This window comes from Podarcis gaigeae, assembly GCF_964106915.1.
Source record: "Podarcis gaigeae genome assembly, chromosome: 6".
Classification (NCBI taxonomy): Eukaryota; Metazoa; Chordata; class Lepidosauria; order Squamata; family Lacertidae; genus Podarcis; species Podarcis gaigeae.
Genome location: NC_139682.1, coordinates 65866505 through 65882585, shown reverse-complemented (window position 1 = coordinate 65882585; position 16081 = coordinate 65866505). Strand labels below are relative to the sequence as shown.

At 39.5% G+C, this 16081-nt stretch overlaps 1 protein-coding gene across 1 annotated transcript in view; it reads left to right on the top strand.

Annotated features, from left to right (window-relative positions):
- PIGK (phosphatidylinositol glycan anchor biosynthesis class K) overlaps positions 1–16081 on the top strand; it is a 99966-nt gene that overhangs the window by 2578 nt on the left and 81307 nt on the right. The window contains exons 3-8 of the mRNA XM_083743109.1: positions 423–514; positions 10595–10730; positions 12700–12811; positions 13979–14075; positions 15069–15186; positions 15872–15982. Coding sequence (XP_083599235.1) covers positions 423–514; positions 10595–10730; positions 12700–12811; positions 13979–14075; positions 15069–15186; positions 15872–15982 — 666 coding nt within the window. The remainder of the gene's footprint in view (positions 1–422; positions 515–10594; positions 10731–12699; positions 12812–13978; positions 14076–15068; positions 15187–15871; positions 15983–16081) is intronic.

The following is a 16081-nucleotide window of genomic DNA, read 5'->3' as shown; positions in this document are numbered from 1 at the left end:
AATGAAAATATTGTAACTAGTATCAGTCACCATTTGTTTAAAAATAAAACATAATGGGGAAAAATGCCCTCATATTAGCCTAAACCACAGTACCCAGAGACGCATGGGAGAATCATGTATTCAGTCTGTATGTGCACATGGGAGAATTGCACACAGAACAGAGGTTTTTTTTTTTTTTTTAATAGAGTTCTTATTGCAGTCTCTTGCTACTGAAAACAGAATTTGTTTCTCAGTTCAAAATGAAGCTTGCTGCTGAATCATAAGAAGCATCTGGTGAAAGCTTCAAAGAAACATTTGGCTGCATACACAGTTCTTCCTTCTGCACTCATATAGTTTTGTGGGGCTGTGGCTGTAGAATTAATTCTACTGTTTTCTAACCATAAATATATCCACACATGCTTACTTTTTCCTGACCCTTTTAGGTGTGCACATCTCGATTCTGGTTTAACTACCGCCATGTGGCCAATACCCTTTCAGTTTACAGAAGTGTCAAGAGACTAGGCATTCCTGATAGGTAAGAAAATATGGAGGTTGTTTACAGCTTTAAAGTACTAAGACAAATGTAAAATTGGGGGGGGTGAGGGGAGAGAAGGGGACAGTGTGCCTTCTCAGCAGTGGTGCCCTCCCTGTGGAACGTCCTTCTAGCAAATGTCAGGGAGAAAAAAGAATTACACAACTTTTAGAAAACATCTCTGAAAATTCCAGATAACATTTCCCCCCACCCCCAGTACCCAGAGAGGCAGGGAAGTTTTTAATGTTTGACATTTTATTATTTTTTGTATTTTGCTGGAAGCTCAGAGCGGCTGGAGAATCCCAGCCAGATGGGTGGGGTATAAACAATAATAATATATTTTTTTATTAGGCTCTGATGTTGTCTGTGCCCACCTTGCTTGCTGCTATATGTCCACGGGTGCTAATTATGGTTCATTCTAACCAGGTTTTCTATCGTAGTTAGGTTTTGTAGTTGGTTAAGATAATAAGTTGCAGTTGTAAGACTAAGAAGATGTTAAGGCTGGAGGTCCAGCTTATTCCAAGAAGGAGGGAAAACTGGAGATGCTGATAGCCTGCTTATAATTTCTTCATAATGATTAATAGATCTTCTGCATTATGTTTGAACTGACCCTTAGTGACCTTCCGGATGCTCAGAATATGGGCTTCCAGTTGTTAAATTCCAGCTGATCATCAGCTGAGGTGGCTGTGACTGAAACATGTCAGAGTCTGGATTAAAGGAAAGGCAGTGCGACCCAAGTGTATGGTTTATCTCTCATTTTGTATTGAGTAGGCTGATTTTCAGTCACTTCCAACCTTACATTTCTGGCATAGAATTACAATAGATACGTAGGAATAGGCCATAGATCAAGTATGTAGTTGCTAAATATATGTGACTATACTTGACTTTAAGTTTTCCAGAAAACACATTGCCATTTTAGTATGCCTTGATTAAAAAAAGATTTTATCTTAATTAACACATCAAATGATTAATCGGCAAGGTCTTAAACTAAATGGAATGCTTGCTTCTTTTTGACAAAGACATGTTTGCATGTTGAAAGGGGACCAAATAGGTACCATGTTTTGAAGTGTGTTACTTGCTACAGCTGAATTTCTGAGGCATTCCTACTGAGATCTTTGATGGTTCAAAGGATTTTCAAAGGCACTGTGTGAAAAGGTGTGATCACTTGAAAACTCCAGATAACATTTTTTCCCCTAAGAAGGGATTTTTTTTTAACCCTACTCTCACCTTTTGGATGAATCTGCTGCCATCTGATTCTCTGCTTTCCCAATTTGAACAGACTATTTGTCAGTTCTTTGCTTCATGTGTATTTCCTTTCAGATGCATTATGTTCCCTTTGTGCTGATTCTGCTAGTACATCTCTTCAGCCAAAAAAATAAACAAAGGACCATGACAGCCATCAGTACATTTTGCAGGTGGCTTCATTGTGACATGTCATCCTGCTAGTCACTAACATACGCATTGTGAAAATGACTTTCTGTGTTGTTTACAAGGACTAGTGTAGTGTCGTGGGTAAGGATTTGCATTAGGCACTTGCATCTCAGTTCAGACCCCATACTAGCTATGAATTTGGACTCCGCTTTCCAGCTGCAAGTAAAATGTTTTAAGTGTATTTTAAGTGCAATATGTAATGTGACACTAGATGGCAATAGTGATCCTTATGGAAAATTCAATTATTTTTTAAAACAGTTTAAAAAAAGCATTTTCAGAACGGTTTTTATATATGTGTAAATTTCACCTTTGTTTGGTGTTTTTTTGGTACACCCATTTACAGACCCATATTTCAATAAGAACAGAACTGGGTTAGTGGTCACAGAATGCTGACTGCCTCGTGAGAGGAAAAACTAGAAAACAGGATGGAATACAGTGTTGATTGTTTATTTCTGTTTGCATGTCTTATTATTTCTAGAGTTTACATCTTCCCTATGTTCTAGCCTGCTGTTTTGAAATTTCTAAGCTCTGGTCATTGTTAGAGTCCACAGTCCAGAGATGTTCTTCTTTAACATCCACACAAGATGTAGTGGACACCTGCAAATGTCTCAGCATTGACTTCTTAGGTGTTCTCTGCAGAGTTCACCAAACTCTGCTGGCTCCAAAAATCATTTTGAGAATTTGGCGAGGGAGTTTTTTGAAGAGCAAATCTTGTTGGAACTGCTTGTGTTGTTTTTCCTTCAAAATGCTCCTGTGGCAAATTACCAAACTGATTTTTAGCCTCAGTTTTGTCCTTTTAGAGCAAGCTTCCTCAAACTCGGCCCTCTAGATGTTTTGGGACTACAACTCCCATGATCCCTAGCTAGCAGGACCAGTGGTCAGGGATGAGAGCCAGTGTGGTGTAGTGGTTAAGAGCAGTAGTCTTGTAATCTGGGGAACCGGGTTCACATCTCCGCTCCTCCACATGCAGCTGCTGGGTGACCTTGGGCTAGTCACACTTCTTTGAAGTCTCTCAGCCCCACTCACCTCACAGAGTGTCTGTTGTGGGGAAGGAAGGGAAAGGAGAATGTTAGCCGCTTTGAGACTCCTTAAAGGGAGTGAAAGGCGGGATATCAAATCCAAACTCTTCTTCTTCTTCTCTTCCAGATGAAATGCTAGTGTCCTGTTACTTCATCCTGCTTTGTGTACATTTAGAATCCTGCAGTTTGATTCCCTGCCCCCAGGACTTTTTCTTCCTCTTCACTCCCATCCTCTTAAACCTGTATCCACTGAAAACACAAATCTTATCTTGTTGTTTGCATTACAAAAGTTTGCTACAAAATAGCCTTTTTTATTACACACTTGCACTGATGCATAATTAGAGACTTGGGCATTTTGATAAAAACAAACAGTGAGTACTTGGTGGAAGTGGATGGGAAAACTGTCACCTACATTTTATTGAAAAAAGTATACCAAAGCTCCAAAAGGGCTTTCATATTCTTTTGTGTGTGTGAAAGTAAAATATTTTAGCAGTTCTCAAAAGTGGGAATCAGATTTGAGCCTCCTCTTACATTATTTATTATTGCATTTGTATCCCGTCTTCCCACTTAGGTGCACAAAGTGGTGTTCATGGCTCACCCCTCCCCCATATTATTCTCACAACAATCCTATGAGGTAGGTTAGGCTGAGTGTTGGTGTCTGGCTCGGATCACGCAGTGAGCTTCATGGCCTATCGGGGTTTTGAAACCTGGTCTCCCTGGTCATAGTCCAACACTAGGACTAGGCATGCCTTACAGAAGAAGGTGAGCCCCACTGAACTTGCAGGCTAATAATAATATTTAGGATTGGATTGCAAGAGAAAATTAAAAGGCAGATGTTGTTATGCTGGAGGACCCTCTAAATTCAAAATGATAAATCACTATAAGTTGATTTAGGCCTGGCAGCATGAATGCACTCTGTTGACTTCTTCAGAAAGTCACTTTCATCTTGCCTTTCCTCAGCTTCACTTGTGTCTCCTTAGGCTTAGGGAGACGCTCCAGTTCGGAATACAGTTTTCAGTGTGAATCAGGACATCATGTTGTGCTGTTATCTTCAGTAGTGCGATCCTAGGGAAACTTGCAGTGCAATGGCCCCAAATTATGTGAGCCATATTTTAACTGTGTGTGTGTTTTAATGTATTGTAATTTTTTCCTGATGTTATGGTTTCATCCTTTTGTGAACAGCTTTGAGCCTCTTTTATTTTATTTTACAATCAAGTGGTGTACAAATTTAGTGAAATAAAATCATGTTACAAATATTATTTTTATTTGTTCAGTGTATGTACCGGACTTCCTACTGAAGGAGTCCAGGGCTACAAATATATCACTAATCACCAACATTTTTAAAAGACATTTGATTACAGGGTTGCAAGGAACAGTATCTTTTAATTACCTGATGCCTGGGTGAAGAGGAATGTCTATGAAATACTCCTGAAAATCAGCACTGAGGGAGACAGAGGAACCTCGCCAGGTGGGCATCCTACAACAGGGATGCCGGGCAGGTTCCTTGGTAGCCAGCGCTCTGCCCCAAACCATTGTTAGCCAACATTGTGCCTTCCAGATGTTTTTGGACTCCCAACTCTCATCAGCCTGAGCTTGCATGTCTGTGATCAAAAACGATGGGAGTGAAAGTGCAACAGCATCTAAAGAGCACCATGTTGGCTAACCCTGGGCTATAATACACCCCCTATGGAATATCCTATTTCAAGGTTTGCATTCATCCGTCTTCAAGGAAGTTTGTGAAGACACCCTGCATCAAAAACAGCCTTTCCCTCAGGTGGCTGTCAGTGCAGTTTGTTTCCTCTTTCAGCAGCTAGCTGCCAATTTTTAAGCCGCGTTTTAATTTTCTGTCTTTTAGTCGAAAAGATGGGTGGAAAAACATGAAAAATAAAAAAAAGAAGAATCATCCTTTGGCTTTGAGTAAAACGCCAACTTAACGTTTTCAGTAAGGCTGAAATAATTAATTGGATTAGCTGGTAAATCCACCACTGCCAGATTGAAAAATGTGGGTATTAGTTGGAACTCCCTTCCCAGGAAGGATTATTTGTTAATGATGTCCAAACCGGAATGTCACAGGAGTGTTTCTGTTGTGAAGGTTATCAGATGGTGGCATAAGAAGTGTTTGTTACGTGACCTGGTGATCTGGCCCTAACCAAAAACATTCTTGTAATGTCTTGTGTATTCTTTCAGCCTGGTTGTTTGCAAGTACAGCTGAAGTGGGATGAGGAAAACACTAATTGTGGATTAATTAATCCAGAAAACAATGACATAATTGTGTGCATAAAGCATAAGATGATTTTCTGAACAATAAGTTCTATAACTCTTGGCTCATTAGCACATTACATTGTCTGAAATCGTCTTCTATGTTGAAATAGTGTAGTAATCATTTTAATAGGTTAATTACTTAAAAGAACAATCATTAATTTTTTTCCTTTTAAATGTAATTGAATGAGATCCTTAATTATGAAACATTATTTAGGTCCAGTCCTATTCCCAGATTGCAGATATTGGCAGCCCAATACTGGCTCTAAGCAGTGACATACACATGGGTGTTTCAAAAGGCTGGATTCTCTTCTTAAACTAGGATTATTCTTGTGTGTGCGAACACTTCTGGTGCACCCCATGTGGTAAGATTTTTGAGTTTTGGTGTGCCCTGAAGACGCTGCCTTGCACTTTAGAACTCTGAGTCAATCAGAGATTGAAATGACTGTGCCATCTGGAAAATGAACATGAAAATTTGGCCAAAGTAGCAATAACATTCAAAATCAGTATGATAAAAGCGTATTGTTGGCCAACATTTAGAGGTGTTAATTAATTTTTTGGTCTTGCTTGTAAAGGCAACTTCCAGACATTGACCTCCATCCAACCTGGCATCTGCATGTAGTGATAAGCTTCATAGTTGGCTTGCTCAAATTATGTGGTTATAAACAATATAGGATCTTTTTGCGGGGAGCCTAATTATGCCCCTTTCTATTTGTATCTGCATACTTTATCTCATTAGCATAGATTCCATGCTACTTATGTGGAGCTAGAATGAGAGTTGAATGTTCCTGGCCTCTCCATTTTTTAATTCCTTTTTTTAAAAAAGGAAACATATGGAAACTGAGCATATTGGAGGCTTATCTATGAGTTATTATTTTGAAACATGAAAGCGTTATCACATTTATAATTTTCCTGCTCTGAGAACAGCTTACTGTGCTTAAGTGGTTATGTTTTTGGAGAGGAAATAATGCAGAATTTCAATATATCTTTCTGTGGAAAGTTATTAGGGAGTTAATAACTGTGACTATTGATTATCTGTGAACTTTTGAGATCAGAAAGGAAAGGCTCTATTAGAATATGTAAAGTGAAGCAGATGCATATATTTCATTCATTCATATATATATAGAAATAGAAATATATAAATTTTAGTCATAATTTAATCCTACAAATATAGTGAGCAAAAAGTAACTTGGATCCAATGCTGTCTGTTTTGAGAAGAAAGTTGCTTTCCTTTCTGTTTATTTTTCTTTATTTCTCCCCTCCCACTGCTGTACTTGTATGTATGTATGTACATATTTATTTATTTTCTAAACCGCCCTATACCCGAAGGTCTCCCCCATTCAACTTCCCGTGTGTGTGTGTGTGTGTGTGTGTGTGTGTGTGTGTCCTAGCCCCAATGGGTACCATTTTTAGTGGTACTGTAATGGAGAGGAGAGGCTGGCAAACCAATGCTTAATGAGCAGAGTTCTGTCCACATGTATTAAGGTTCAGGTTTATGTCTAGAATATGTCTCATGTCTAGAATCTTATCACCAACCACAGTGCATATTCAGAAAGCAATAGGTCCGAAGCTAGTTCTTGATGACGTCAAGGCTTGCTAACTAAACAACACATTGTCATGGTCTAGTGGCTATATTCAGGCCCATTTATCATTGCAAGAAGAAAAAAGAAAAAGGTCTTTATCCTACATTTGTGATGTAGGTTGCGAGGTCTAGCAGAGGAAACCCTTCCTACTTCCATGACTGTTCCACATCCAAAGTAGTGACTGAGCAAAGCTTTTCCTTCATGCCAGCCAATAAACACAAAGTAAAATAAAACACTACCCGAGTCTGGACAACTTTATGATCCTGCCCAGTTCTCTTTGTTTTAGATGGCCTTTTGCTTCCTTTTTTCAATCTGACTGATAGCCTAACTGAGGAGCCATTAACAAGGCATAAGAAACTAGAACACAACACAGACTGGGTACAAGCCAACAGATACAGTGCCTGAAATTAATGGCAGATTGCAAAGCAGATAAAAGATCACATTTGTTTATTTTATTTGTTCAAAGTTCTTTTTAAAAATATCTTGCTCTTTAGCAAGAAAGAAACACAGACCGTTAAAAAACAAAAGCAGCCTTTGCCCCTTGGGCTTTACAATCTAAAAAGACAGGACAAAAAGGGAAATGGCTTGGGAGGGAGGAGGAACTAAGCAAACTCAAGTCAAGTTGTTTGCAGGTTTTTCTGATGACCAGTGCAAGTGGAAAAGTTCAAGGAGAGGAGGCACAAAAAGTTGCTGGTTTCTTGATGTGTGGAAGGAGTGGTCCTGAATCCCTCTTCCTCCCTCCTCCAGTACAACCTGATATAATGGCTGCTGCCAGGTTGCAGTTGATGGGAGTAGAACCTGACCAATGATGTCACTGTGTGCGTGTGGCAGTGTTAAGTCCACAACTCACTTGTCATCAGGAACCAAAGATAAATTCAACCTGTATTTACTTTTTTGTAAACAGGACATCAAGTATGTGTGATAAGCAATAGCAATACTGTTCTTTAACAATATAATTTATTAGGATTGTTTAAAGTGTTTATTATTATTACTTAAGAAAAAAGACTTCCCACCTGAAGAAATGCATGGTTTTTTAGAGCTTCAAAAGAAAACCTGTCTTGTCATTTAGCCATAAAAGCAGTTAGGAAAATGATTTTTAGTTACAAACAAGCTTTTTGCTTGTTGACACACCGCATTGTGCTCCCACTTTCCAGAGTATGTATTCCTCCCCTTCTGTTATGCAACACAGCAGAATAAAATTAGATTGCATCTAATCATTGGGAATATATTCAGTACAATGATAATGGCTGTTCTTTGGTAGATAATAGGATAGTACAACGTTGGACACGTCTTTCAGCATAATAAATTCCACGTTATCAGACTTAAATTATTTCCCTAATAGCAAAGTCCCCAGTATGTTTAGCAATGTCATACTTCAGGAACAATCCCACCCAAATTTATGAACATCTGCAAGTCCCCTTTTCTGAGTGTTATGCACATCCAAAAGCATTCAAGTGGGATCAAGTTGCATAGAGTTCTGATTTGCATATGTCAATCATTCTTAATGATCACTTAGTCCGGGTGGGGGGGGGGAGTCTGCAAGGTTGGCCATTTACCAGATAGCTTCAGACAATGCTTTTTGGGAGTGAAGGTATGTTTTCCAAGCCAAAACAGAAGTTGCCAAGTTGGTGACATTTACTCGTGTTCCATGGCTGGGCCTGGGATGGAGTAAATTGAAAGAAAAACTGAAAAATGTTAGACGGGGGAAAATGCTGGGTAGGTAAAAAGTCTGCACAAATTGCGGATTCCCCTTCAGCAGTGGGTGAGGCCAGATGTGTGTGTGTGTGTGTGTGTGTGTGTGTGTGTGTGTGTGTAGCAGTGGGAGAGTAGCCTGCATTGTCACTTGCAGTCAGCAAATTTGGATATTGATAGATCAACCTGTTTTTCTCCTGGCCAAATAATGACCGAGGCAAACAGGTTTGGCACATCGATCAGGGACTAGCTCACATCCTGCTTGTCAGCTCATACTCCCTGCTTAGTACCATGTATGCAGTGGTCCCTGGTCCCCATTAGGACTGGTAGGTTAGAAGGCAACGTGACCTGCGGTAGGTGGACCAGAGCCAGTGGCAGGTGGGAGACAATTACGGTAGTTCTAGTTGTATCCCAATCCTCCTCCTGAGGAGGCAGAATGTCTGAGGGGATACTTGAGCTAGGTAGGGCAGTGCCCCATTTGCCATAAAGGAGCAGCCTACACTGCATCTATGATAGTTAGATCTTTTGAGTAATAACCAACATTCCCAGCTCTACCCAATGAAGGGAGGGGGAATCATCCTGGGATCTTTGGCACATAAAGCAGATGCTCTACTTTTTAAAATTATCCAAGACCCTTAAACTGCTTTTGGTTAGAAGGAAGGGAATGGGGATGATGATTTGCATTATTAATATTAAATTAAAATGGTTTTAAAATAAAACAATTTTCAACATAACTACCTGATGCACGGGGACGTGGGTGGCGCTGTGGTCTAAGCCACAGAGCCTTGGGCTTGCCGATCAGAAGGTTGGCAGTTTGAATCCCTGCGACGGTGTGAGCTCCCGTTGCTTGGTCCCTTCTCCTGCCAACCTAGCAGTTCGAAAGCACGTCAAAGTGCAAGTAGATAAATTAGTACCGCTGCGGCGGGAAGGTAAATGGCATTTCTGTGAGCTGCTCTGGTTCACCATATGTCATGGGCGAATAACAGTTTTCTGAAGTTTTGTAAGTGAAAGATGTCACAAAAGAAAAGGATTGCACATCATAGCTGTTGCCTGATAGAAGCAGGGGAATAGAGGATAATTATGTACAATGATTTGTATTTAAGACAAGTTGAACTGAAACAAACCGGAGGCAGTGTCTGACTATATCAGAATATTGGGCAGAATTCACCTAACCGGCCTCCCATCAGTGGAAGGCCTTGCTCACAGACTGAGCTTTTCTCATTCTTCTCTCCCTGCTCTCTGAAATTGGCTCCTCAGTTCCATGTGTGGGTGGAGGATAGGGGATCGTTCTGTCTGGCAAGCTGGAAGGCTTGTGCAGAGAAAATGATGGGAAGAATGCAATGCTGAATTCCATCCGCTGAAATCAACATACTTGAGTTAGTTGTGACTAACAAGTCCATTGGTTTAAATGAGCCTACCTGGAGTAGGAGTAGCCAGTTACCATGCAGGGACCTGAATGTACATTTTGTGGCCAGCAGGGACATGTGCTTTGGTTTCCTTGTTCATTCCTGAAGCTATCTGAGAAATGTAAATCTGGTTAGTCTGTCCATCTAAAAGGAGGAGCCGGGGATTTAATCCAGAGCCTTAAGCATGCAGAGCCAATGCTCCATGGCTGAGTTTTGTTTCCTGCCTGTGTTGGTACTGCGCTAATGATACAGCAGTGACTAAGCAAGACAAGACCAATAGGCAGAACAAACACAACTGATTGATCTGCACAGATTCATTTTCAGGGTGACCCAGCACCTTGTTTGCATTTGAAACAATTTCTAAACCGCCTTTAGTTTTTGTTGATTGAAATGGAACTGAGTACCTTGTCCTTTGTTGTCAAAATAACATTACACTTATTAACTTTTTAATGTTGTTTTTGGTTCTCTATGTTTGTCTGCTTAGTCACAAAATAGTCTTGCATATAAAGCAGGATTTAAAAACCGATAAGTTGCCTTTCAAAGCAGGCAGTTTGCCCTTTGATTTTTTAACAGCTAGAGTGCATTTGATGGGTGTTTCAGTTATTGACAGCATTTTTTTGTTGCAACCACCTTGTGCAGTTTGAGAACATGTATGACTTGGCCATAAATAAAATTCTTTTATTTTTCCACCAGCCATATAGTCTTGATGCTGGCAGATGATATGGCATGCAACCCACGAAATCCAAGCCCAGCTACTGTTTTTAGTCACAAAAACATGGAACTGAATGTCTATGGAGATGACGTGGAAGTGGATTACCGAAGCTATGAGGTAAAGTATGAAGAAAATCCTGAATTGAGTGTTTGCCAGCTTGGTGAACTGGGACATGTGTGTGTTGATAGTCTGCCTGATCAAAGGGTGGGAGGTCCGTTTGTGTCAAGAAACTAGAGGGAATTATTTCTAGAGCCACTAGGTATGTGTTGAAATAGAAGTTCTACCATTTGGTCCCCCAAAATCTTGAACCACTGCTTCGGGAACTGTATCAACAGTATCACCAATATGTGATACTGGGAAGTAACGGTTCTGTTATTTTGCATGACAGCATTGCTTTGTTGAAAATCTATAGAACTTTATTAATGATTGGGGTTTTTTAGTGCTTAGAACAAGTAGCATTTGATAAGTATTATTTTACACTGACATTTGAACTGTGTCTATTAAACTTTGCTAACATTTCCTAACATAACGGAGGTAATAGAGCTTGAGAATGAGTCTGAAGCATGGGTTTCCCAAGGCCATATTATACCAATTTTGAAAACAAGTCTTCTAAGATTCCTAACCCACATATACCAGTGCTAGTTGTTTTGCTATTTTAATGGCTTGAAAAGAGAGATGGTGGGGGAGTCTGCTTTCTGGCTGTTTACAAATGCTTGTCACTTGGAATTGATTGTCTTCATCTTAGCTGACCAGGCAGGTGTAAATTTCATAATCCTGTAATTGTATTTGGAATAATAAAAAAGCCTAAAGGCTTTAAAATATATTTTGTGTGTTTTAGAATTGGAGGCCTAAATTATAATTATTTTCCTTGCTCAAGGAATTCCTCACCAGTGTGAAGTCTTAATGCTCCCTTGGTTCGAGGCAGGGGGAAGAGAGCTTAGGGAGGAAATAACTCCAAAGTGAATTGGATTTTCTTGCTGAGAATGTGTATATTCTTAAGCTGCAGAGCCATTCTTCAACATAATGAGCAAGTTGGAGATTATTCAAACTCTCATACAAAATGAGAGGGTTATTTAGTAATGAGAGTACTTTAGGCACTTCATGAGCTCTGATAACAAAATGTTTTAGCACACCAAATCACTCTGGACAAATGAAAAGTTAATCAGTGGGGCGGGTATGTCTTTGGTGTTTTCAAGTTCCTCAAGGAAATGAGATGTTGGGCTTCCCATTGTTTATAATTGGGCACAGGTATAAAGTTTTGACCGCAGGCGTATATTTTAGAGGAATTGAGTACATGGTAGCTGCAATTATTTGCAGGCTTCCAAGCAAGCAGCAGAGCAAGCATCCTATTGTTGCCTGGATTAAACAATAATATTTCGGGGGGGGGGGGGATTGCAAGAAGATTTCATGTCTGCCAATCTGACTTCTCAGAAGAGAATATGTTATCTCTCACTGTGTTCAGATTTTGGGTTTAGTTAAACAGCAGTCATGAGCCTGATTCATGTGAGCACTTTCTGAGCCTTCTGAATCTGTATGCAAACATAGCAGATTAGTGTTTTTTGGTAAGTTTCTCTGCCCCCCCTCCCCCCAAATTGCTGGCCAGATGGAAAATCTCTGATCAAACGTTTCTACCACAAGAATCTTATTTTCTTTCAGCCTCTGAGGGATTGTAAGTCTCGAAATATGTTTATTAACATTTTGCCATGGTAACACATAGTAATGTTGCTTGGTAAGCAGATATGCAAGTCGTTCCACATAGATAAAGCCACACAGTGTGACAGGTGTTTAAATCAATGAAGGCACATTAGGAAGACTGAAATGGTGGTAACCATGTACTAGATATCATGTGTTTCAGCTGTAAACTTTATTATTCTTCAGTGATAAAAAGTTTTGAATTTTATGAAGAAGAAATTGCATGATGGGGGATTGCGAGGTCTGGTGTTGCAGTCAAATCTACTGATCTATTAATGAACCATCCTAGGCATTAGTGGCTGTTTTATATGACAACACGTCTTTGGGAGGTGGGGTATGCATTCAAATGCAGGGTATAAGATAGTTAGAAAGGATGATGATCTTCTGTGTTTAGGTTACTGTGGAAAATTTTCTGCGAGTATTAACAGGCAGAATCCCAGCCAGCGCACCTCGCTCTAAGCGTCTACTTTCTGACGACAGAAGCAATATTCTTATATATATGACAGGTAATTGTATTTCCTTCAACATTTTGCATTGTGATCTTTGCACTGAACATATTTAGAGCAATGCCTGTCAGAGAGGTCTGTTCCATTCAGAGCAGAATACTTCACCTTGCTGAATGGCTTTTCTTGCAGTAGGTTTGCTAGAGTTGTGAAAGCAATTGGTTATATCAAACTAATTGCAAAATAAATCAATTCAAGTCATATGCTGAACATACCAAAAAAAGTCTATTTAGGGGACATTACCAGAATGATGATTTTAATGGTCTTCCTGTTAAGTACAGAGGACCACATTTAGCTTGTATCCATGAGTCAGAAAGAAAGCCATTGTGTAATTTGTGTAACTGCAATGCATGTGATGTATACCAGGGCCCATAGCTGGGGTTATACACTAGTGACTTTTTGAAATTGATAAGTTTAGCTGTGAAGAGACATTGAGTGAATTCCTCAGATCTTGAACTGGTTGAAAAACAAAATTAGAGTTCTCCTGAACTTCTTCCTTCAACACTGAATTTCTTCCTTGCAAATACTAAGCACCCTTTTCACCTTCCATCCAATTATACAGTCACCATGCCCTCCTATTCTGTAGCCCAACTTAGTATCCCGATTTTCATCTCTTCTTCCTTCCCCTCTCCTCTTCCTCCACTTTCTCAACTCTCCCTTGCATTCAGACTACCCCACATGTCCATGTCTCTTCCTTCGCTCCCGTTGCGCATCCTGTTTTTATGCAAATCTATGTGGCACTGCATATCCTCCTGTGGTGACTTCATGACAACACTGTTACATTTTTATTAAATGTAAGAAGATATGTAGTCTTCCCCATATTCAAGAACTAGAGATCTTTCTAGTATTGAGGAGTTTGTTATGTTACACCTTCACTGGTTAGACTGGGGAAGAGGAACTCACAGTTCAAAAGAAAATTTGTGTGTCTCATGAAAGAAAAATAGTGGTCTATACAAAAGAGAATGGTTTATACAGATATGATACTGTTAAAGCCTGCTCAGTCTCAGCTTGCTGAGGCTGAACTCTGGTGTTTCTTGAATTGTTTCTTTCTTCTCTGCCTTTTATCTCCATAATGAATTCTTCATGATGAATGACTAAGAAAGCGTATTTACGTGATGTTGCTTTAGCTTTTAGAGCATGTCAATTTAATTTATGCTTTTTCCTCCCAAGGTCATGGTGGGAATGGTTTCTTGAAATTTCAGGATTCTGAAGAAATCACAAATGTAGAGCTTGCAGATGCCTTTGAACAAATGTGGCAGAAAAGGAGGTAAACGTTTGCTGTCTTATTTCTGAATAAATGATACACATTCATTTTTACTATCTCCTCCAGTTTTACTAGAGGCAATTGCCTAACAGTCTGTTTACAACCTTATGAAAATGAATAAAGGCATACTAATTTTTAATGAATCCAGTCATTATTCCCTTTAAGTTTCTTCTATTTGATCTTATTGGATCAGGAATGAACTCATGGGTCTGTGAACGCATTACAATGGAACTTCTCTTAAGCAGAAACTAGCAGTGCCACACGTGTGTGTGTGTGTGTGTGTGTGTGTGTGTGTATATATATATATATATATGCAGGTTTTGGTGTCCTCGGGTGTCTTCCCGTGTAAAAGTTGGGGTGTCTAGGCGACGTTTCGACGAGGTCTCACTCGTCATCTTCAACCTCGTCGACGAGACCTCGTCGAAACGTCGCCTAGACACCCCAACTTTTACACGGGAAGACACCCGAGGACACCAAAACCTGCATTCCTGTACCCGTGAAAATCTACGAAAGCATATATATATATATATATATATATATATATATATATATATATATATACACACATATACACACACGTACATATATACATGGCACTGCTAGTATATAAATACATTAGAGAGAGAGTACACACACACACACACATTACAAACCATCCCATTTTGCTAGTTTTTTCAGGACATGAACAGTGGAATCCTATACATGTCTGTATAGAACTAAGTGCTGCTATTTTTCTAGAAAAAGAGGTGCCAGAACTCACCATGACCGCCTCCCTCTTTCTCTTAGAAATCACAATGGCACCCATCTGAGAGGTTCTGCAATTGAGTTGCAGCAAGTTCCTACTGAAAAAAAACCCAGGAACTAAGTCTGGGATAGGTTTGAAATCTTTGATGGCTCCTAATCAAAAGTGTTGATGACTTTTAGGAGCCATAGGAATAATGGCCCATGATTCATTTTAAAAAATGGTAGACACAAAATATATTCGTTTTCTTCCAGGTACAATGAGTTGCTGTTTATCATTGATACGTGCCAAGGTGCATCCATGTATGAACGATTTTATTCTCCCAATATAATGGCTTTGGCTAGTAGCCAAGTTGGAGAAGACTCACTTTCAGTAAGTGTATAGCTTTAATTGTATTAGTTAATAATATATGGATGCTGGAGGTTTGGAATTCTGTAATGAAAGTCTCTGCTCTTTACCAGATTTGGTGCTTTAAACAAATGCTACTGTATAAACAAGTCTGCCTGAATGTATTCAATAGAAGATATTGTTCCTTTGGCACATGTTTTGCATCAAATTTGGGGTTTGTGAGATACAGAGAGCAATACTGCAGAGAAATGAAGGCTAGCATGTGGAATGATAAATGAGTTTAAACAGAAAGTAGGACTATGACATGGTTGGTGGACAAAATGGTGGGAGTAAGGGGGGCATTTATTTGATCAGTGGCAGCATTTCCAAGATACTTTTCTTGTTGGTGCCTTCAACTTCCGTCAGCATGAGCAATGGACAACGATGATGGGAGTTGTAATTCAAAACAGCTTGCGGGCAGCAGGTTGGAGAAACTGTTCTAAGCAATTGGGCAGCACATCATGGTAGAAGAAGCAATTTTTTTAAAAAAAATTGGATTCTCACGATGGCTTTTTAATGATTAGTTATTGTATTTGGGATAATTAGACTGTCCACAGAGGGTAACTTACAAGCATGCAATTGATGCGGAGCTTTTCACCTCAGTCCTTTGAGCTGAATACGATTGTCACTGAATGTGCTTCACAAAAATTTCTGTGCTTTGATTTTTCAGCATCAACCAGATCTTGGGATTGGAGTTCATTTGATGGACAGATACACATTTTACGTCTTGGAGTTCTTGGAAGAAATCCATCCAGCTAGCCAGACCAATATGAATGACCTTGTAAGTATTAGTTAACTGGCTTTATCAATGGTTTCTACCACAACTTTTGCAAGGCTGCTGCATTTAATTAATATAATCCTTTTTTTTTTACAACCACCT